Here is a 14,880-nt window from a genome sequence, read left to right as displayed (position 1 = left end):
ATGTAAGCCCAGACTTCACAGGGATTTCGGATCACCTTCAAGTTGCTCAAGAAATTGGTCTTGGCCAATTCTCACAAAAGGAGATCACCTCCTACCTGGAATAAATTCCGCTGACCATGTTGTGCTGGAAAGAGAGATCTGCTGTACTGGGTCCTGCAGCTTTGGAAATGAGCAGCACGACCAAGCCTCGCATCTGTAAATTATTCCGGCTATCGTAGACAAACCCACTGCAAAAAAGGAAATAAAAAAGGCAAGTTTTACACGAGTCATTTTCTTCACTGGTAATATAGAATTGGAATAAAAATACTTGAACCTCAGGCTGCCATCACTTTATTGAGTCGCTAATATTCACACCTCTGTGGAAATAAGCTGCAGTTACTCATCATGATTTTTTGTCATCCTTTACCCTTATCACATAATGAAATCTGACTACTACAGATGAAAATAAGCATTGAAAAATCAAACCCTGTTTGTTTTCAAGGAGTAGCCTGCGTCCTGCATTTCTGTCAAGATGTCATGAAAGGAGTATTTCAGAATAATTTTATGTGATATACTGTAATGGGAACATAAGAGATTTCAGTTTGTTTCTGACATCTGAATAAGCTTCAAGAACCCATATATGTCAAGAAACAGAAAAAGGGAAAACAAAAGGGGAAAGTATAATCAAGATGTATCCTCTTTTCTGCTTAGATCAGAGTAGTTAGGAGACTGCACAATAAACACAAGGTGGATGGATTTTAGAAAGAGAATATGCAAAAGTTGATGAAAAAGCATATAAGAAGTTAAATTTAAATGTAACTTCTTTAACAAATTTAAACTGTTTGTTTAAACAGTTTAAACACACTTTCAAATTCTGTATCTTTAAATCTGGGGTCAGAAGGCCACCTCCAAAACCTTTCTGTCCAAAAAAAAAAAAAAAAAAAATCTGAATAACCATTAAAATGCACCAGCCCTGAAATTAACTTATTATAATGTAAGTTTTAGTTTCCTTTTGGGCTGAAGAGTCTCAAATTTCAGGACAAATTTCAGGACAGAAAGGATTTTCTGTCCTTGCCAAAGCCACCTTGTACTTCCCATAATCATTAATAAGAACAAATATTCAAATGAAAGGATAATACATTCCAGATACTACTAAGTTTTTAAACTAATTTCCAGTAAATTAAAATCCATTCCTCTGAGATCACCTGAATATTTGCTAAACAAATCATAAAAACTACTCCACAGATGACTATGCAGTTCAACCTATCTTATTCTAGAGTATAAGCTTATATTTTGCAGCGATTAGTGTAGAACAGAACTGCCTTTAAAACAGCCACCAGCCTCGATTTGCAATAACGCAATTAAGTGTTTATCTCTCCAAACAGAGCACGAAAGCAAGAACAGAAAACAACGTGTTATCTTGCCAGCTATCTTAAAATTCACTTCTGGAAATGACGAGATCACGGATCCCTAACACTGCGGTGAAAGACGCTCGGCACGGGCTTTAGCTCTGCACATGAGACACAAGTGCTGCATCCTGAGGAGGAACTACCCCAAGAAACAAACACGCACACCAGCAAACACAAATTTGGAATAATCCATGCCGTGTAAGTATCCCGCATACAGAATTCCTGACTCTGGCGGTGCAGGGACTTCGCTGCTTGGGCTCCAGGTGGCCTCGCTCCTCGCACAAACCCGCAGGTTACACAGCTGAACGCCAGAGCTGCCTCCCTGCTCCTCGGGGCCATTCACAACCCCAGCACTTTAAAAGAAAGTGGGGTTGGGAGAAAGTTACTGCCACTCTCCTTCCACATGTGTGTGCTGGGAAAAAACAGAGTACCTTACTATATGCAGGATCCCCTAACACGTGGATCTTTTTTTTTTTCCCTTTTAAAAGTGCTAAATTGGGGTGATATTTTTATAAAATCAGAATATTGAGGTTCTTTTTTTTTAATGCCCAGTCACTTGGTTATACAGGAAATAAAGCCATGCCCTAGAGGATTACAAAGCCCAGACTTTCAAATGGAAAGTGGATAGGCACCGCTACAAACCAACCATTACAGCACGTTAAATATACGTGTCCCGCGGCGAGGCCGCTCGGAAAGAAAAAGGCACATTAGGGTCATTTTACTTGCTGGACACGGAAAATACAATCTCCATCCAAAACCGGGGATCTGGATCCCAGTTTCCCAAACTTCAGCTGTTTTGGTAGGAGTCTGGGGAAACTCCTACCAAAACAAGTAGGTGAGTCAAACGCTCTACAGCAACCAGCTCCTGCAAAATGTCAAGGATTTGGAGAAGGAAAAACAAAATAAAACCAACCCCCAGCTGCTCTAGCTGTTAGCCACGTGACAACAACACAGGATGGTTGAGGTTGGCAGGGACCTCTAGAGATCACCCAGTCCGACCCCCTGCTCCAGCAGGGACACCCAGAGCACGGGGCACAGGGCGGCATCCAGGCGGGTGGCATCGCACCAGACTGCAAGGCAAAAAAGAAAAAACAGCTCCTGCTCTCATCCTTTTTTTTTTTTTTTCCATAAAATCCTGTGAATATAAACCCAGGCAAGAAATATGGCAGATAGGGCATTGTGCCGCCAGTTAGTGGACATGCACAAAAGAGCAAAAATACGTCAGTGACTAAAATAACACCACTGTGGCAGTGAGATTCATTCACTTTTCTGTTCCGCTCCAAAGGGGAAAGAGGGGGGAAAAAGGAGGGGAGAACCTGAGTGCCCCTGAGCCCTCCAGTCCAGTCCACGTGCCAGATGTTGAGTAAAGGAGGAGGAGGAATAAGAGTCACCTGTTGACACAGCTCTGATAAAAAGCAGCTGGGAAGAAGATGGTAAGGCACAAGACAAATCAGTTCTGCTGATGGAGGAAATTTATAAGCTTAGGATCACATCAGCGAAAGCACAGGCTAGTTTGCAGCTCAAATAAAAACTACTAAGGAAAAAAAAGAAAGAAGAAAAAATCCATCTCTACTCAAACTGACAATCCCAGATGTGATAAAGTAAACATAGGTTTAAATACATTACATCTAGGGAAAGTAGCATCTATTTTGCTCTGCAGCCAGACAGGGTAACAGGATATCGTTACGGCTGCAGGTGCTGATTATTATCATATTATTATTTTATTTTATATTATTATATTGTTATTTTCATTTTTCCCCCCCAAATTAATTGCAATTGTCAGTTTTAAAGCAAGAGGCCGAGGTAAGGCAGCGAGCTCGCAGCGCGGCGCTCGGCTCCTTGTAGCCCCTGGCCTCTTACCCACTCGCTTTATTGATAACTTGCAAGAAGGAGATAAGGAAAACCACTCCAACATGCTCTTTTTTTCCCCCCCAAACAGCAGCTAAGCCACTGCATTGTATATTGCACTTAAATTTCAATCTCATGACTCACTGTAAGAGTTCGCGATCTCATTCAGACGCGTGTACATTTAAATTCAGCACTGAATTACATACTTGGGGTATGCTGAAGGCAGCCTGCAGTCGGTTATTTCCATCCGCTACTGAAGTCTTCGGGCTGTTCACTTATCCAGTAACTGCTGAACAACTCTGGCCACCACTCACTGCGATACTGGCACAGTGAAGACCAAGCCAGGAGCTGCAAGGGGCTGCAGCCCCAGGGAGGCTCTGGGTTCCTGTCTCTGCCTCTGTGGCTCTACACTTTGGGACAAAGAGCCACTCAGCAAGTTGTGCACCCCGCTCTGCCGCGCAGCCTTGGGGTGCTCCATGGTTCGCAAACAAGGCTGCAAAAACGCTCAGTTTGGCCAAAACAGCCGCATTTTCCAGGGTACAGTCAAAGAACTTCAGACATGGAAGCAGTTTTATTTGTGTTTATGAACTCTCTGATACCTAGTCTGTTAAGGAGAGCGATGACTCAACCTATACTTAAAAGCACAGCTTGTACAAATCCGGATACCGTCTCGTAGGTGCTGCTGCCACCTGGAAGCCCTCACAGGCGGGCTGAGGCAGGTGACATTCACCTTTACTCAGCACTCGCAGACCCCGCGGGTAGCACCACCTCCAGCACGAGAGAAACACCGATGCACTGCCGTAAGGGAGCGCCGCACAGGGATGCGGCAACGGCTCCTGGAGAAAAGGAGGCTGCTGGGCCTGGAGAAGGCTTCGGGACATGCACCAGCACCTGCCAGTACCCGCGAGGGGTTACTAGGATGGAGCCAGGCTTCTTGTGCGATGTATCATGGGAGGATGAGGGCCAATGGCCATGAACCGACATCGTGAAGGAAGGGGGGGTTGGTCAGCAAAACATCACGGCAGGGGCGGGGGGGGAACAACCCCAGACACCAGTACAGGCTGGGACTGATCTGCTGGAGAGCAGCCCCGCAGAGAGGGACCTGGGTGTCATGGTGGACGACAAGTTGACCATGAGGCAGCAGTGTGCCCTGGTGGCCAAGAAGGCCAACGGGATCCTGGAGTGCATTAGGAAGAGCGTCTGCAGCAGGTCGAGGGAAGTGATCATCCCCCTCTACTCAGCCCTGGTGAGGCCAAAACTGGAGCACTGTGTCCAGTTCTGGGCTCCCCAGTACAGGAGGGATGTGGAGCTGCTGGAGAGAGTCCAGCGCAGGGCTACCAGGATGATCAGGGGCCTGGAACATCTGCCCTATGAGCAAAGGCTGAGGGAGCTGGGTCTGTTCAGCCTGGAGAAGAGGAGGCTGAGGGGGGACCTGATCAGTGTCTATAAATACCTCAAGGGGGGCAGTGAGGAGGAGGGGGCGGCCTCTTTTCAGTGGTGGCCAGCGACAGGACTAGAGGAAATGGCCACAAGCTGAGGCACCAAAAGTTCCACAGGAACTTAAGGAAAAATTTCCTTACAGTGAGGGTGACAGAGCCCTGGAACAGGCTGCCCAGAAAGGTTGTGGAGTCTCCTTCTCTGGAGATCTTCAAAACCCACTTGGACACAGCCCTGTGCTCTGAGTGTCTCTGTGTGTGCAGGGGGTTGGACTAAATAATCATTAGTCTAAAGGTCCCTTCCAGCCTTAAGGATTCTATGATTCTATTATTAGAATACATTAGGTTTGCAAGAATAGAGAATATAGGTTTGCAAGACCAATGCACTAAAGAACCTTGCCTGAATTCAGTATTGACTCTGCTTTGACCACGGTGTTGGACTGGAAACCACCTGAATGCTTCTATGAAAAGATCAGATAGCCTCAGTTTCTACAGGATTTTGCTGAAAATGAAAAAAAAAATCAATTAAAAGTGAAAAATTCCATGCAGAGCTCCATCCCCCCGTAGCTTATTAAACGTCACCTTCACAGAGATTCTGTGTTTCAAAAGCTAAGCTTTCAATGGCAGAAAAGCTCACAACCTGAAGCTGCAAGTTACATCATTTGCAAAACAAGTCTCTCAGGAGAGAAAAAAAAATAAAAATAAAATGTAAAATTTTGAAGGAAGAAGGAAGAAGAGCCAAGACCAGAAAAAAGACGAGACCCTTCCCGGAGCTGGTTCCTCAGGCTCTCGCATATGCTCCAAATAACGTACTACTTTCCGAAAGAGAATCCCACCAACCTCTTGAGTTCAGCTATAATTACAGAAGATATTACCTTCCAGGAATTGCAATGATTAGGGGGAAAAAAAATGGTGGAAATTTAAGCAAATCAAATGGGGTCATACAAACTACGCTTAAGAAACTATGGACATTTGGGCAAGTACAAAGCAAATAATGATGCCTGGCCTTGATTTCCTGGCTGTTGGTGGTATTTACAGCTTCTAGAAACTCTGATGGCCTTAAAATTCCTGAAAGGAAAATGTTTTCCCTGAAACCTGCAGAACTCCGCTCAGACATCCATATCTCTGCCATTCATTGCTACTAGATTTACTGTTTCCTAAACATGAGGTTATTTGAATCTTTAACATAAAGAGCAAGTGTATGTTAGCATATTACTTGGCAGAGCTCTTGACAAACGTGTTGCCTTTATGACAGGCCATCCCCTAGGATGAAGGAACAGAAGAGCTGCCTTTAAAAACAAAACAGAAAGCCTCTAAAGCCCAATTTTCTGCAAAATTTATAAGCAGCTGAGGACCAATGGAAAAGACTTTTGCTTGGCAGGAGAAAGAGGACAACCAATTTTTTCACCTGGATGAAAAAATACAGCAGCACTTGTTGCTACAACAGTTATTAGCTACAACAACTGCAGTTCCAGCAAAGTTGGTTTTAAATTGTATAGTCAATTAGGATCTCAAGACATAGCCCATTACAGACACCGAAAATATATTTTTTATATATATATGTATATAAAATATATATTATAAAAACAAGGGCAGCTACAATGAGATGTGATCTCAAAACTTAATTATTCAGGATTTAAAAAAAAAAAAAGAAAAAAAAGAAAAAAGAAGAAAAGGGATTTGAGTTTTGTAGCTAGGTAGCTTTCTCCCATGTACAACCTGCCAATAACTCATACACATGCCAAACTGTACAAAAACCAGAATTACCCAGATCTGTCCCAGATCTGATGACAGGGCTGGGCAGAAAAGCCTGTTTACAGGGATGACACTGGCACCATCATGTAGCAAAAAAAAAAAAAAAAGAAAAAAAAAAAGAAAAAGAAAAATCATCTGCTGTTTTCCCTGGTCAGAGTTTGACGTGGTGCTGGGTTATGTTGTGGACAGCAGGCTGGCAAAGCCTAATACCAAAAATGCAGTTAGTGCCTGCGTGCAATTACTCTGAGCAGCAGCAGCTTGCAGGTCTGGCACCCTTATGTTTCTAACCACAAATACTTAGACAGAACACTAATTTGTGTGTGTCTGATTTTTTTCCATCAATATTGACTTTACTTAAGCTCCGTGGGAGGTCCAGCACCCACGGACACCCAATATCAACAGGTTTGCTCAAGCACAAAACTACCCTTTTGAAAAGGGGCTTTCTGGGATGCAGGAATAGGCAGTGAAAGAACAGGAATATTCAGGGAGAGGCGTGTGAATGGCAGCAGTATGATTAGCTCCACAAGGTGAATGAATTCAGACACCTCTGGAAGTGCAGTGTCACTTGAGCAGTATTATAACTGTACAGCCTGTCAAAAAAAAAAAGTATTTTGCATTAAATGAGCTCTACACCAGGGGAAATGCAAAATGAAACAGGTCACTTCCTGGCCATTATCTCATGACAAAAGTGCTCACAGCGTGTTTTACAAATGGATGAAATATTAAAAAAAAAAAGCAAAAATGTTACAGCGTCCATTGTCATTATAGAATGATCTAAAAAGTTCTTTCAACCTTCCCTACTCAACAATATTGTTATATAACAGCTTAACACAGTATTATTCAGATAAGTCTAATATAAATATTGATTCTCCTGGAACATTGAAGGTTCTTTACTAGCAGTGCAAAACAGAGGTTCACAGTTCAGGGCTTCAGTTAATGCTTAGTTCAAACACACTCTCAGAAACCTGCAAATATAAATATTTCTTTTAAATAACTTGGTTGACAACCAACCTGTGCCACTTGCCTAACTGCAGCACCTCTTCTTAAAACTCTGAATTTGTCAGTGCCTACAGAAGTTACCTGGTTATAGCACAGCAGAAAACCTTCCTATACTGGTAGGAAAAAATAAATAAGAAAAATAAAACACAAACCAGTGGAGAATTAGGACAGAAGCAAGGCAGCTATGTGCACTGTACAGTCACAGGAGTAGGATGGAGCAGAAATAATCTCAGATCCTACAACAAATATATATACTTCTAAGTATTAATACCATTTTTTTCAAAAGTTCATTTTATGCAAAACTAAATAAATAAAAAAATGAAGTTTTAAGCTGACCATGCATAACACAGACAAACCTATACCATCATCACGCTCACTATTACTACCTTCATTTGATATTTTACTCCAGGTTATTAACTCCAGAGAGTCTCTCCACAGCAAGACCCAGTCGGTTAGCTATGTTAACTGAGATGCATCTGTTCTTTTACTCAGGTAAGAAATATTTTCCATTTTTGACTTTCATCCAAATTCCCTAGTTCCCACTCCACTGTGTCAATATCATAGCCAGGCTAGTTTGAAGAGAAAAAAAAACCCTTTTACAAAGATAAACACAAAACAGAGCAACTATCTATCCTCTTTTCCTGGATCATTGCTAAGTATTAAATAAGCTCATTAAGTTCTGAATGGCATACTTAAAATTTATGAAGTTATGAAATAAGATGCAGCCAAAAAAAAAGAATGCTGAGAGCGTTTTACAGCAAAGCAACTGATAGAAAAAAAATACAGGGAAACTTCAGAGCATTTCTATTCTTCTTCAGTAGAAAAAAAGGGTTTAGAAGGGCTGAGAATTTAAGCAAACACTCATGGTTTGGGAAATGCTGGTTTCCCTGGCAACCAGTGAGGTCTTCTTTATATAGCCTTATAAACAGATGGCAAAGAGTGGTCATGTTTGCTCCTCTGCCAGCACATCGATGCAACTGCCGTACCACTCCACGCAACGGCGCAGCGCTGTTTAATAACCCGGGTGTTTGAGCAAGAAAATCTACAAGTCAGACATGCTCAGCTGGTGTCTTTTGCCCCCTCCCATAAACACACAAGGGTTCTCATCAGCAAAGTCACTGCAGCCTATACAGGCTCCTCTGGCAAAGCTTTTTGCAAGTGTTTTCTCAGCACTTGCCAGGCAGGGCACATTACTACCACAAATACGCATCTGACAGGGATTATAAAAATGAATTTCAATAGGATATAAAAATGCAACTCTATTTAAACCCATTGGTATTAAAGCATGCTTTAAAAATATTTTTTGCTATAATGCATTTACAATCAAATAAGGCAAAGTAAGGTGTAAACTTGCTTTCACTATATCATAAGCACTAGCTATACTTGCAGCTGGTTTGTAAAATACTAAAAGAAAACCCCACTCTTTTCATCTTAATATTTCAAGATAAATAATATTATGTAACATTACAAGATACCCAAGTGTCCTTGTTTTACCGATGCCTGCAGCTATCAAGGGAACTTGCTGTGGGACAGCGTTTGCCCTGGCACCTCTCTGGCAAAGTCTGCAGCAGTAACAGGCAGCAGCTCACGCTGACAGAGCCTCTTGCCACTGAATCCACTCACTCCTCCAGCGTTTTACGTGTTTAATTTGTCTCCTGCCATACATCAGAGACAAAACAAAGGAAAAACAGGTGGAGGAAAAGCAGAACTTGTGCTAGGTTAGCTGCCATCCTTACCACAGATTCACTTGCACATTTAGAAGAAAGTATCGCCTCTGTTTTAACTGCATTACAAATTACTTTATCAAACAATTACAAAGATTATATTAATAAATGTGATCTGACTCCCACTGACATTAACCAGATCCAGGCAATTTTCACTGTCAATCAATGCTTGCATATGAAATCCCCATAAAACTGTTTAAAAAATAGCAGAACATTTGTGAAGTCTGATACTTTTCTACTGAGCATTAACATTTTAGACAGATGCAATACTGAAAAGTTGTCTTTTCTTCCTTCGGAAGACAAGTTTCCAGGCCCCCTCCTATCCAATCTGCTACCAATATCAAAGCTGCTATTACCAACAAGCTTAAAATTCAATAACCAAAAAAGCACCACTCAACTCAAGTCTCTCAGTGACCACTCAACTTTATAAAACAGCAAATAATACATTTTGGAAAGCATAAACTACTACAGATGTGATTATGTTTGGCAGATATCAAGAGGATAACTAGCATTCAATATGCGCAGAGCGGCCAGGAACGTGACAGAAAATGGATAAGAAGTCTCCTGTGCATCGATGCAACTACAGCGAGCAAGAAAATAATTAGTTCTACAAAACATATTTGCACTAAATTCATGCGTTGCTAGTTTTATATTTATCCACTTTGCACCAGGCAATTAAGCCCAGTTTAACAGTGGGGCTCAGTCCCCCATACTCCCCCATGTCCATCACTGCAAGGAACCGCGTTACCTCCTAGCACAGTGTGGGGCCAGGCAGATAGGTTCTGCCCTCTAAGTGCAGAGAAGGCCGAAACGTGGCTATGATGACAATGACAATAACTTGGCTGTGGTGGGAGAACTGATGCCCTCCCATTTTCAGCAGTTCCGTGGCTCTCTGAGCAAAGCCTGCAGGCTCTGTGCCTGGTTCTTGGTTGCACAGAGGCCCATGCTCAACATGAAGAAAAGGAACCGTTTCCCACCGTGATTCTGTGTCTGGTTGGAGTCTCACGGTTACAAAACCCCAAAGTGTAAACTGTGTTTGACAAGCTGCAGTGCAATGAAGCCTTTTCCCAAGAGAAAGCCAGCCAGCCACGCGTGCTGTGCAAGAGATGGACCCGTCTTTGCTGCAGGGGCTTCTATTCCGAGATAAGACGCAGACCAACTGGATCACAACAGGATGAAACACCTAGAATTTCTGAAGGCAAATAGCTATCTCACATTCTCAGAGGACAACACTATCTACTTATGTTTCCTACACATTCAGAGAAAGAAAGGAAGGAAGCATCTAAAGTTACAGAGCTCGATTTCCCCTGCAGATTCCCAAAGGCACCTCTCACTGACGGCATGGGCTGTTGCACTGAGGGCTGCGCTGTCCTCCCGCACGAGGGATCTCAAACTGCAGCAAGGGAAGCAGATTCAGTGTAAATGCTGTAACAGCACACCAGATCTCTGCTTTCTTCTGGAAAATGAAGATGAAGGAGACCTGAATACAGGTAGATAATTCCACAAGTCCCTATATTAATGCAGTCACTCAGATTTTACATAATTTAAAGATTTAAATAACGGTAATAATTCCAAGAGATCATCCAGAGATATGCTAGTTTTCACCAATCTGCTGTAGAAGAGCCTCCTAAAATCATATCGTCTGAAAATCTGCCATGATTTAAATGAAGAAGTTAATGGCTGTTGGAGAGAGCTGGTGGAGGTTATGGCCAGTGATTCCTGCAAACTTTGACACTAAAGGAAACAAGATCAGCAAAGGATTTACTTTAGATCAATGGCAAGTGTGGGGCAAGGAAGACTTGCCCTTAGTGGAGAGGATCAGGCTTGCAAGCATTTAAGCTGTCCACATGTCCATGATGGGACCCGGACTGGATGCTCTCAAGTGTCCTGGGGGAGCTTGGGATGACAGCTTGGGATGTCCTGTTTCCCTGCAAGGTGACACTCATTTGTCTTTGAAAGGACCCTAGCGATTGCAGCAAGCTCCTGAGGGCTGAAAGAAAGTCTACGTCACTCCCACCTTCAAAAAACATGGAAGAAGGAGGAGGAATTGGGAAACTACAGGCCTCATCTTGATCCCTGCAAAGGTGATGGAAAAAAACCTGGAAAGGATTTCCAAACACATGAAGGACAAGAAAGTGGCTGGAAGCAGTCAACATGTATTTAGGTAGGGGAAATCATGCTTGATCAACCTGATCTGCCTTCTGTAATGAAATGACTGGCTTGAAAGACAAGCGGAGGACAGCGTATTTTTCCTTTTCTAAGCCTCAATTTCAGGAAAACTTTCAAGCCTGCCTCCCATAATATCCTCAAAGACAAAGCAATGCAGCACAGGAAAGCGGACAGCGTGGCGGAACGAAAACTGGCCGAACTGCTGGATTCAAAGGACCCATCAGTGGCACAAAGCTCAGCTGAAGGCCACTCACCTGGCCTCAAAAACAGCCCAAGGGTCAACAGCGGGGCTAACAGCTTAAATAGGCTTAAAGTATCAGTAAAGACCTGGACAATGTCACAGAGTGCATCCTTAGCAAGTCTGAGGGCAATCCAAATCGTGAGGAGCAGCTGATGCACCAGATGGTTGTGCTGCCATTCAGAAACACCTCAACAAGCTGGAGAAGCAGACTGACAGGGACACCATGAAGTTCAACAGAGACAAATGCAGAGTCCTGTGCCTGGGGAGGAATAAATCAAATCCATGTACGGGACAGGAGGGAGACCAACTGCCTGCAACCAGCAACCTGAGGGTCCTGGTGGACAACGAGTGGACCCGAGCCAGCAGTTCATCCCTGTGCCAACAGCCTGCCAGGCTACAGCAGGAAGAGTGCTGCCAGCAGGAAGAGGGAGATGGGGCCTCACCAGGGCAGAGCAGAGGGAAAGGACCATGTGGGGCACTGGTTCCAGGCCTGGGCTCCCCAGGACAGGGGAGACAGGAACATACACAGCGAGTACAGAAGAGGACCACACAGATGATGAAGGGACTGGAGTATCTCTCATGCCAGGAGAGGCTGAGAGATCAGGGACTGTCCGGCCTGGAGAAGAGAAGTCTCAAGGGCGGATCTGACCTGTGCTTATAAATATCTGCTGGGTAAAACATACTTATAACACAATGTGTATAAATATATTTAATCAATATAAGGACAACAGGATCAGACTTTTTCCTCAGTGTTATCCAAAGAAAGGACAAGCAACGACCACAGATTGGAGGACAAGAAAATCCATCTAAACAAAAGAAAAGGAGCATGAGGGTGACTGGGCACTGGTACAGGTTGTATACAGAGATTATGGAGCGTCCATCCTTGGAGATGCTCAGCCTCCTGAACAGAGCCCTGCTCTGGCTGACCCAGCTGAAGCAGGGCCATGGGACCCCATGTTCTCCAGAGGTCCTTTCCTCTGCCAGCAGTTCTGGGCTTCTATTTACCTGGTTGAAATGAAGCATTTCATATTTGACTCACACAGGCGCTCTGAAGACAACAGTGAATGCTAAGGGAATATGTGCTTTGAAATGCTAGTGGGAATGCAGAAGTCAGCAAGCAACTGCGGGGAAAGGGCAAGATTAAAACACACCAAGAGGCCTTCTGGGATGAAAGCCATAAGGCACTTCAGTATTAATCCCACAATTCATCGTTAACACAGCTTAAACACTCAATGAGTGATGTTTATGAGGAAATAATTAAAATAAGGCATTTTCTCTCATTCTTCCTGAATGAGACACTGAGCGTTAACGGAGTAAATCAGAACACAGATCCTAAACGGAAGCTCTGTTAAGCTCACGTATCAGGTTTCTTCAAGTTTTTTCATCCTCTCTTTCTCCCTTTTGTTCACCTTGAGAAAAAAAAATACTGCAAAGCCATCAAATTAAGCACAATATTTCTGCCTATATGTTTAAAATGTTATATTTGAAAAAAAATCAAGAATTCCTACAGCTGAAGGAGACTTAAAAAGAAGAGACTGTTTTGACTTCACTATTCACAAGGCTGCATTAATCACAGTCTCTCTTTTTGCACAAGTGTAACAAGTGACAACAGGAAAAAGATATGTTATTAAAAAAAAAAGAATCAGAAAATGCACCAAAAGCTACCAACGCCACTGAGAGTACAAAAGTAGAAGTAAAGCCAAATATAACTTTAACTATCATGCCAAATGGATTAGATTCAATTTAGCAGAGTCCTTCGTGTAGAAGGGGTGACCGACCAGAGCAAACACTTTGTGAGGGACCTGAGCTTCAGGCTGGCAGTTCCAGAGCCAGCATCACGTCTGGCAGCTGTGTGCGTTTCATGTCACTCGGGAGGGTTCTGGGTTTCACTGGGAACACATCAGACAAACCTGGTGCTCCCACCAACTGCTTTATTTACACACAACTAATAGAAAAAAAAAAAAAAAAAGGTGATATTTTGTCCTGAAACACTTTCAGGACAATATATCAACAAGAAGAAAGAAGAGATGGAGCTTTGCAGAGCAGCCAAGCTGTGCAGTTACTCAGGAAAGGTGGTGGTGGCAGCAGTGACCAACTCACTTCTTGGAGATCCTGACCTGAGGCAGAAGTGCTTGTAGCCCTTTTCCATGCACTGACCATGCAGTCGAAGTCCCTGCAGCCCAGTCCTCTAGAAGTTAGCACCAAGCACCTCTGGAAAGGAACCACTCTAAAACTGCTTAGAAGAAGGCCACCTTACCCAAGCATCATTTTCGGAGTAGAAGCAAGAAGAAAATCAACACCATTTGCAAGACCCGCCACTGGCTTTCTTGAGAACTTCACCTAGCACTTCACATATCTATAACACAAAGAAAACTCTAGTTCACCATAGAGTCAGGAAACCTCTGGAGAAAAGCAAAGAAACACAAATAAATAAACAATTTCCAAGCCAAATGCTATAAGAGGAAAGGCTAAAGCAGAAGACTCTTCAGACAACCTGAAAACAAAGATTTTCCAAAGTCTACCACCTGGGGAAACAGAAGATCTGGAGAGTTCAAGCTGTGATTGCCAGAAGGAAAATAACCCCTGAGTTAACAGGCACAAGGAAGGAAACCGAACCCATCGATTTGATCCTGCCTCCAAGAGCTGCAGGGACAAGGGAAAATGACAAGCAAGACCCCGACAAAGGAATAAGAGCTGATGTTAAATCCTGGCTGAGGCAAAAGAAAAGAGAAACTGTGGCTGGGATATATTGGAAAATGACTGACATTTTTAAATGATTCATAACATTTATGCAGATTATCTAGATATAAAAACCACAGGCACCTTAATTTTACTGGTAACTTGGGGTGTAAGTCACAACTACACTAAAAGGTCCTGACAGCAACTCAGGTTAAAATCTGCATTCTTCAGCAACAGCCTGTCCTAAAAACTCTGTCATAATTTTGCCTGCGCTTCACACAAAAAACCCCCATGAACTCAGATGTGACAGAAAGTCCACCTTATTTTCAAGATGATCATTATGTGATATAATATTTAAAGATCTAAGAGCACATTTCTGCATGATGGTTTCATTTACATAAACTATAATTTAAATTTTATGATAGAAGCATCTAAACTCTTATCTAGAAGGCATGATTTCCAATTTGTCCGTAATGAAGATCAGCAAAACGCTGCTTGGAGTTGCACCACGTAACGTTATCGAAAGCAGCAACACCAAACTGACAAAAGATGTCAGAAACTTCTAAAAATAAGCCCATATTTATATCAAATATTCTTCGCTAATATCAAAAGCAAACTGTTATTGTGGCAATGGCAAAAGG

At 42.9% G+C, this 14,880-nt stretch overlaps 1 protein-coding gene across 1 annotated transcript in view; it reads right to left on the bottom strand.

Moving 5' to 3' along the window:
- Positions 1 to 14,880, bottom strand: part of PDSS2 (decaprenyl diphosphate synthase subunit 2) — a 99,629-nt gene that overhangs the window by 59,238 nt on the left and 25,511 nt on the right. The window contains exon 2 of the mRNA XM_026036641.1: positions 96 to 227. Within this exon, the coding sequence (XP_025892426.1) occupies positions 96 to 227 (132 nt within the window). The remainder of the gene's footprint in view (positions 1 to 95; positions 228 to 14,880) is intronic.

The sequence above is a fragment of the Nothoprocta perdicaria genome, unplaced genomic scaffold (assembly GCF_003342845.1).
Source record: "Nothoprocta perdicaria isolate Ctin4 unplaced genomic scaffold, notPer1 scaffold_182, whole genome shotgun sequence".
NCBI lineage: Eukaryota > Metazoa > Chordata > Aves > Tinamiformes > Tinamidae > Nothoprocta > Nothoprocta perdicaria.
The sequence above is the reverse complement of the archived record's forward strand: the minus strand, read 5'-3'. Positions and strand labels throughout refer to the sequence as shown.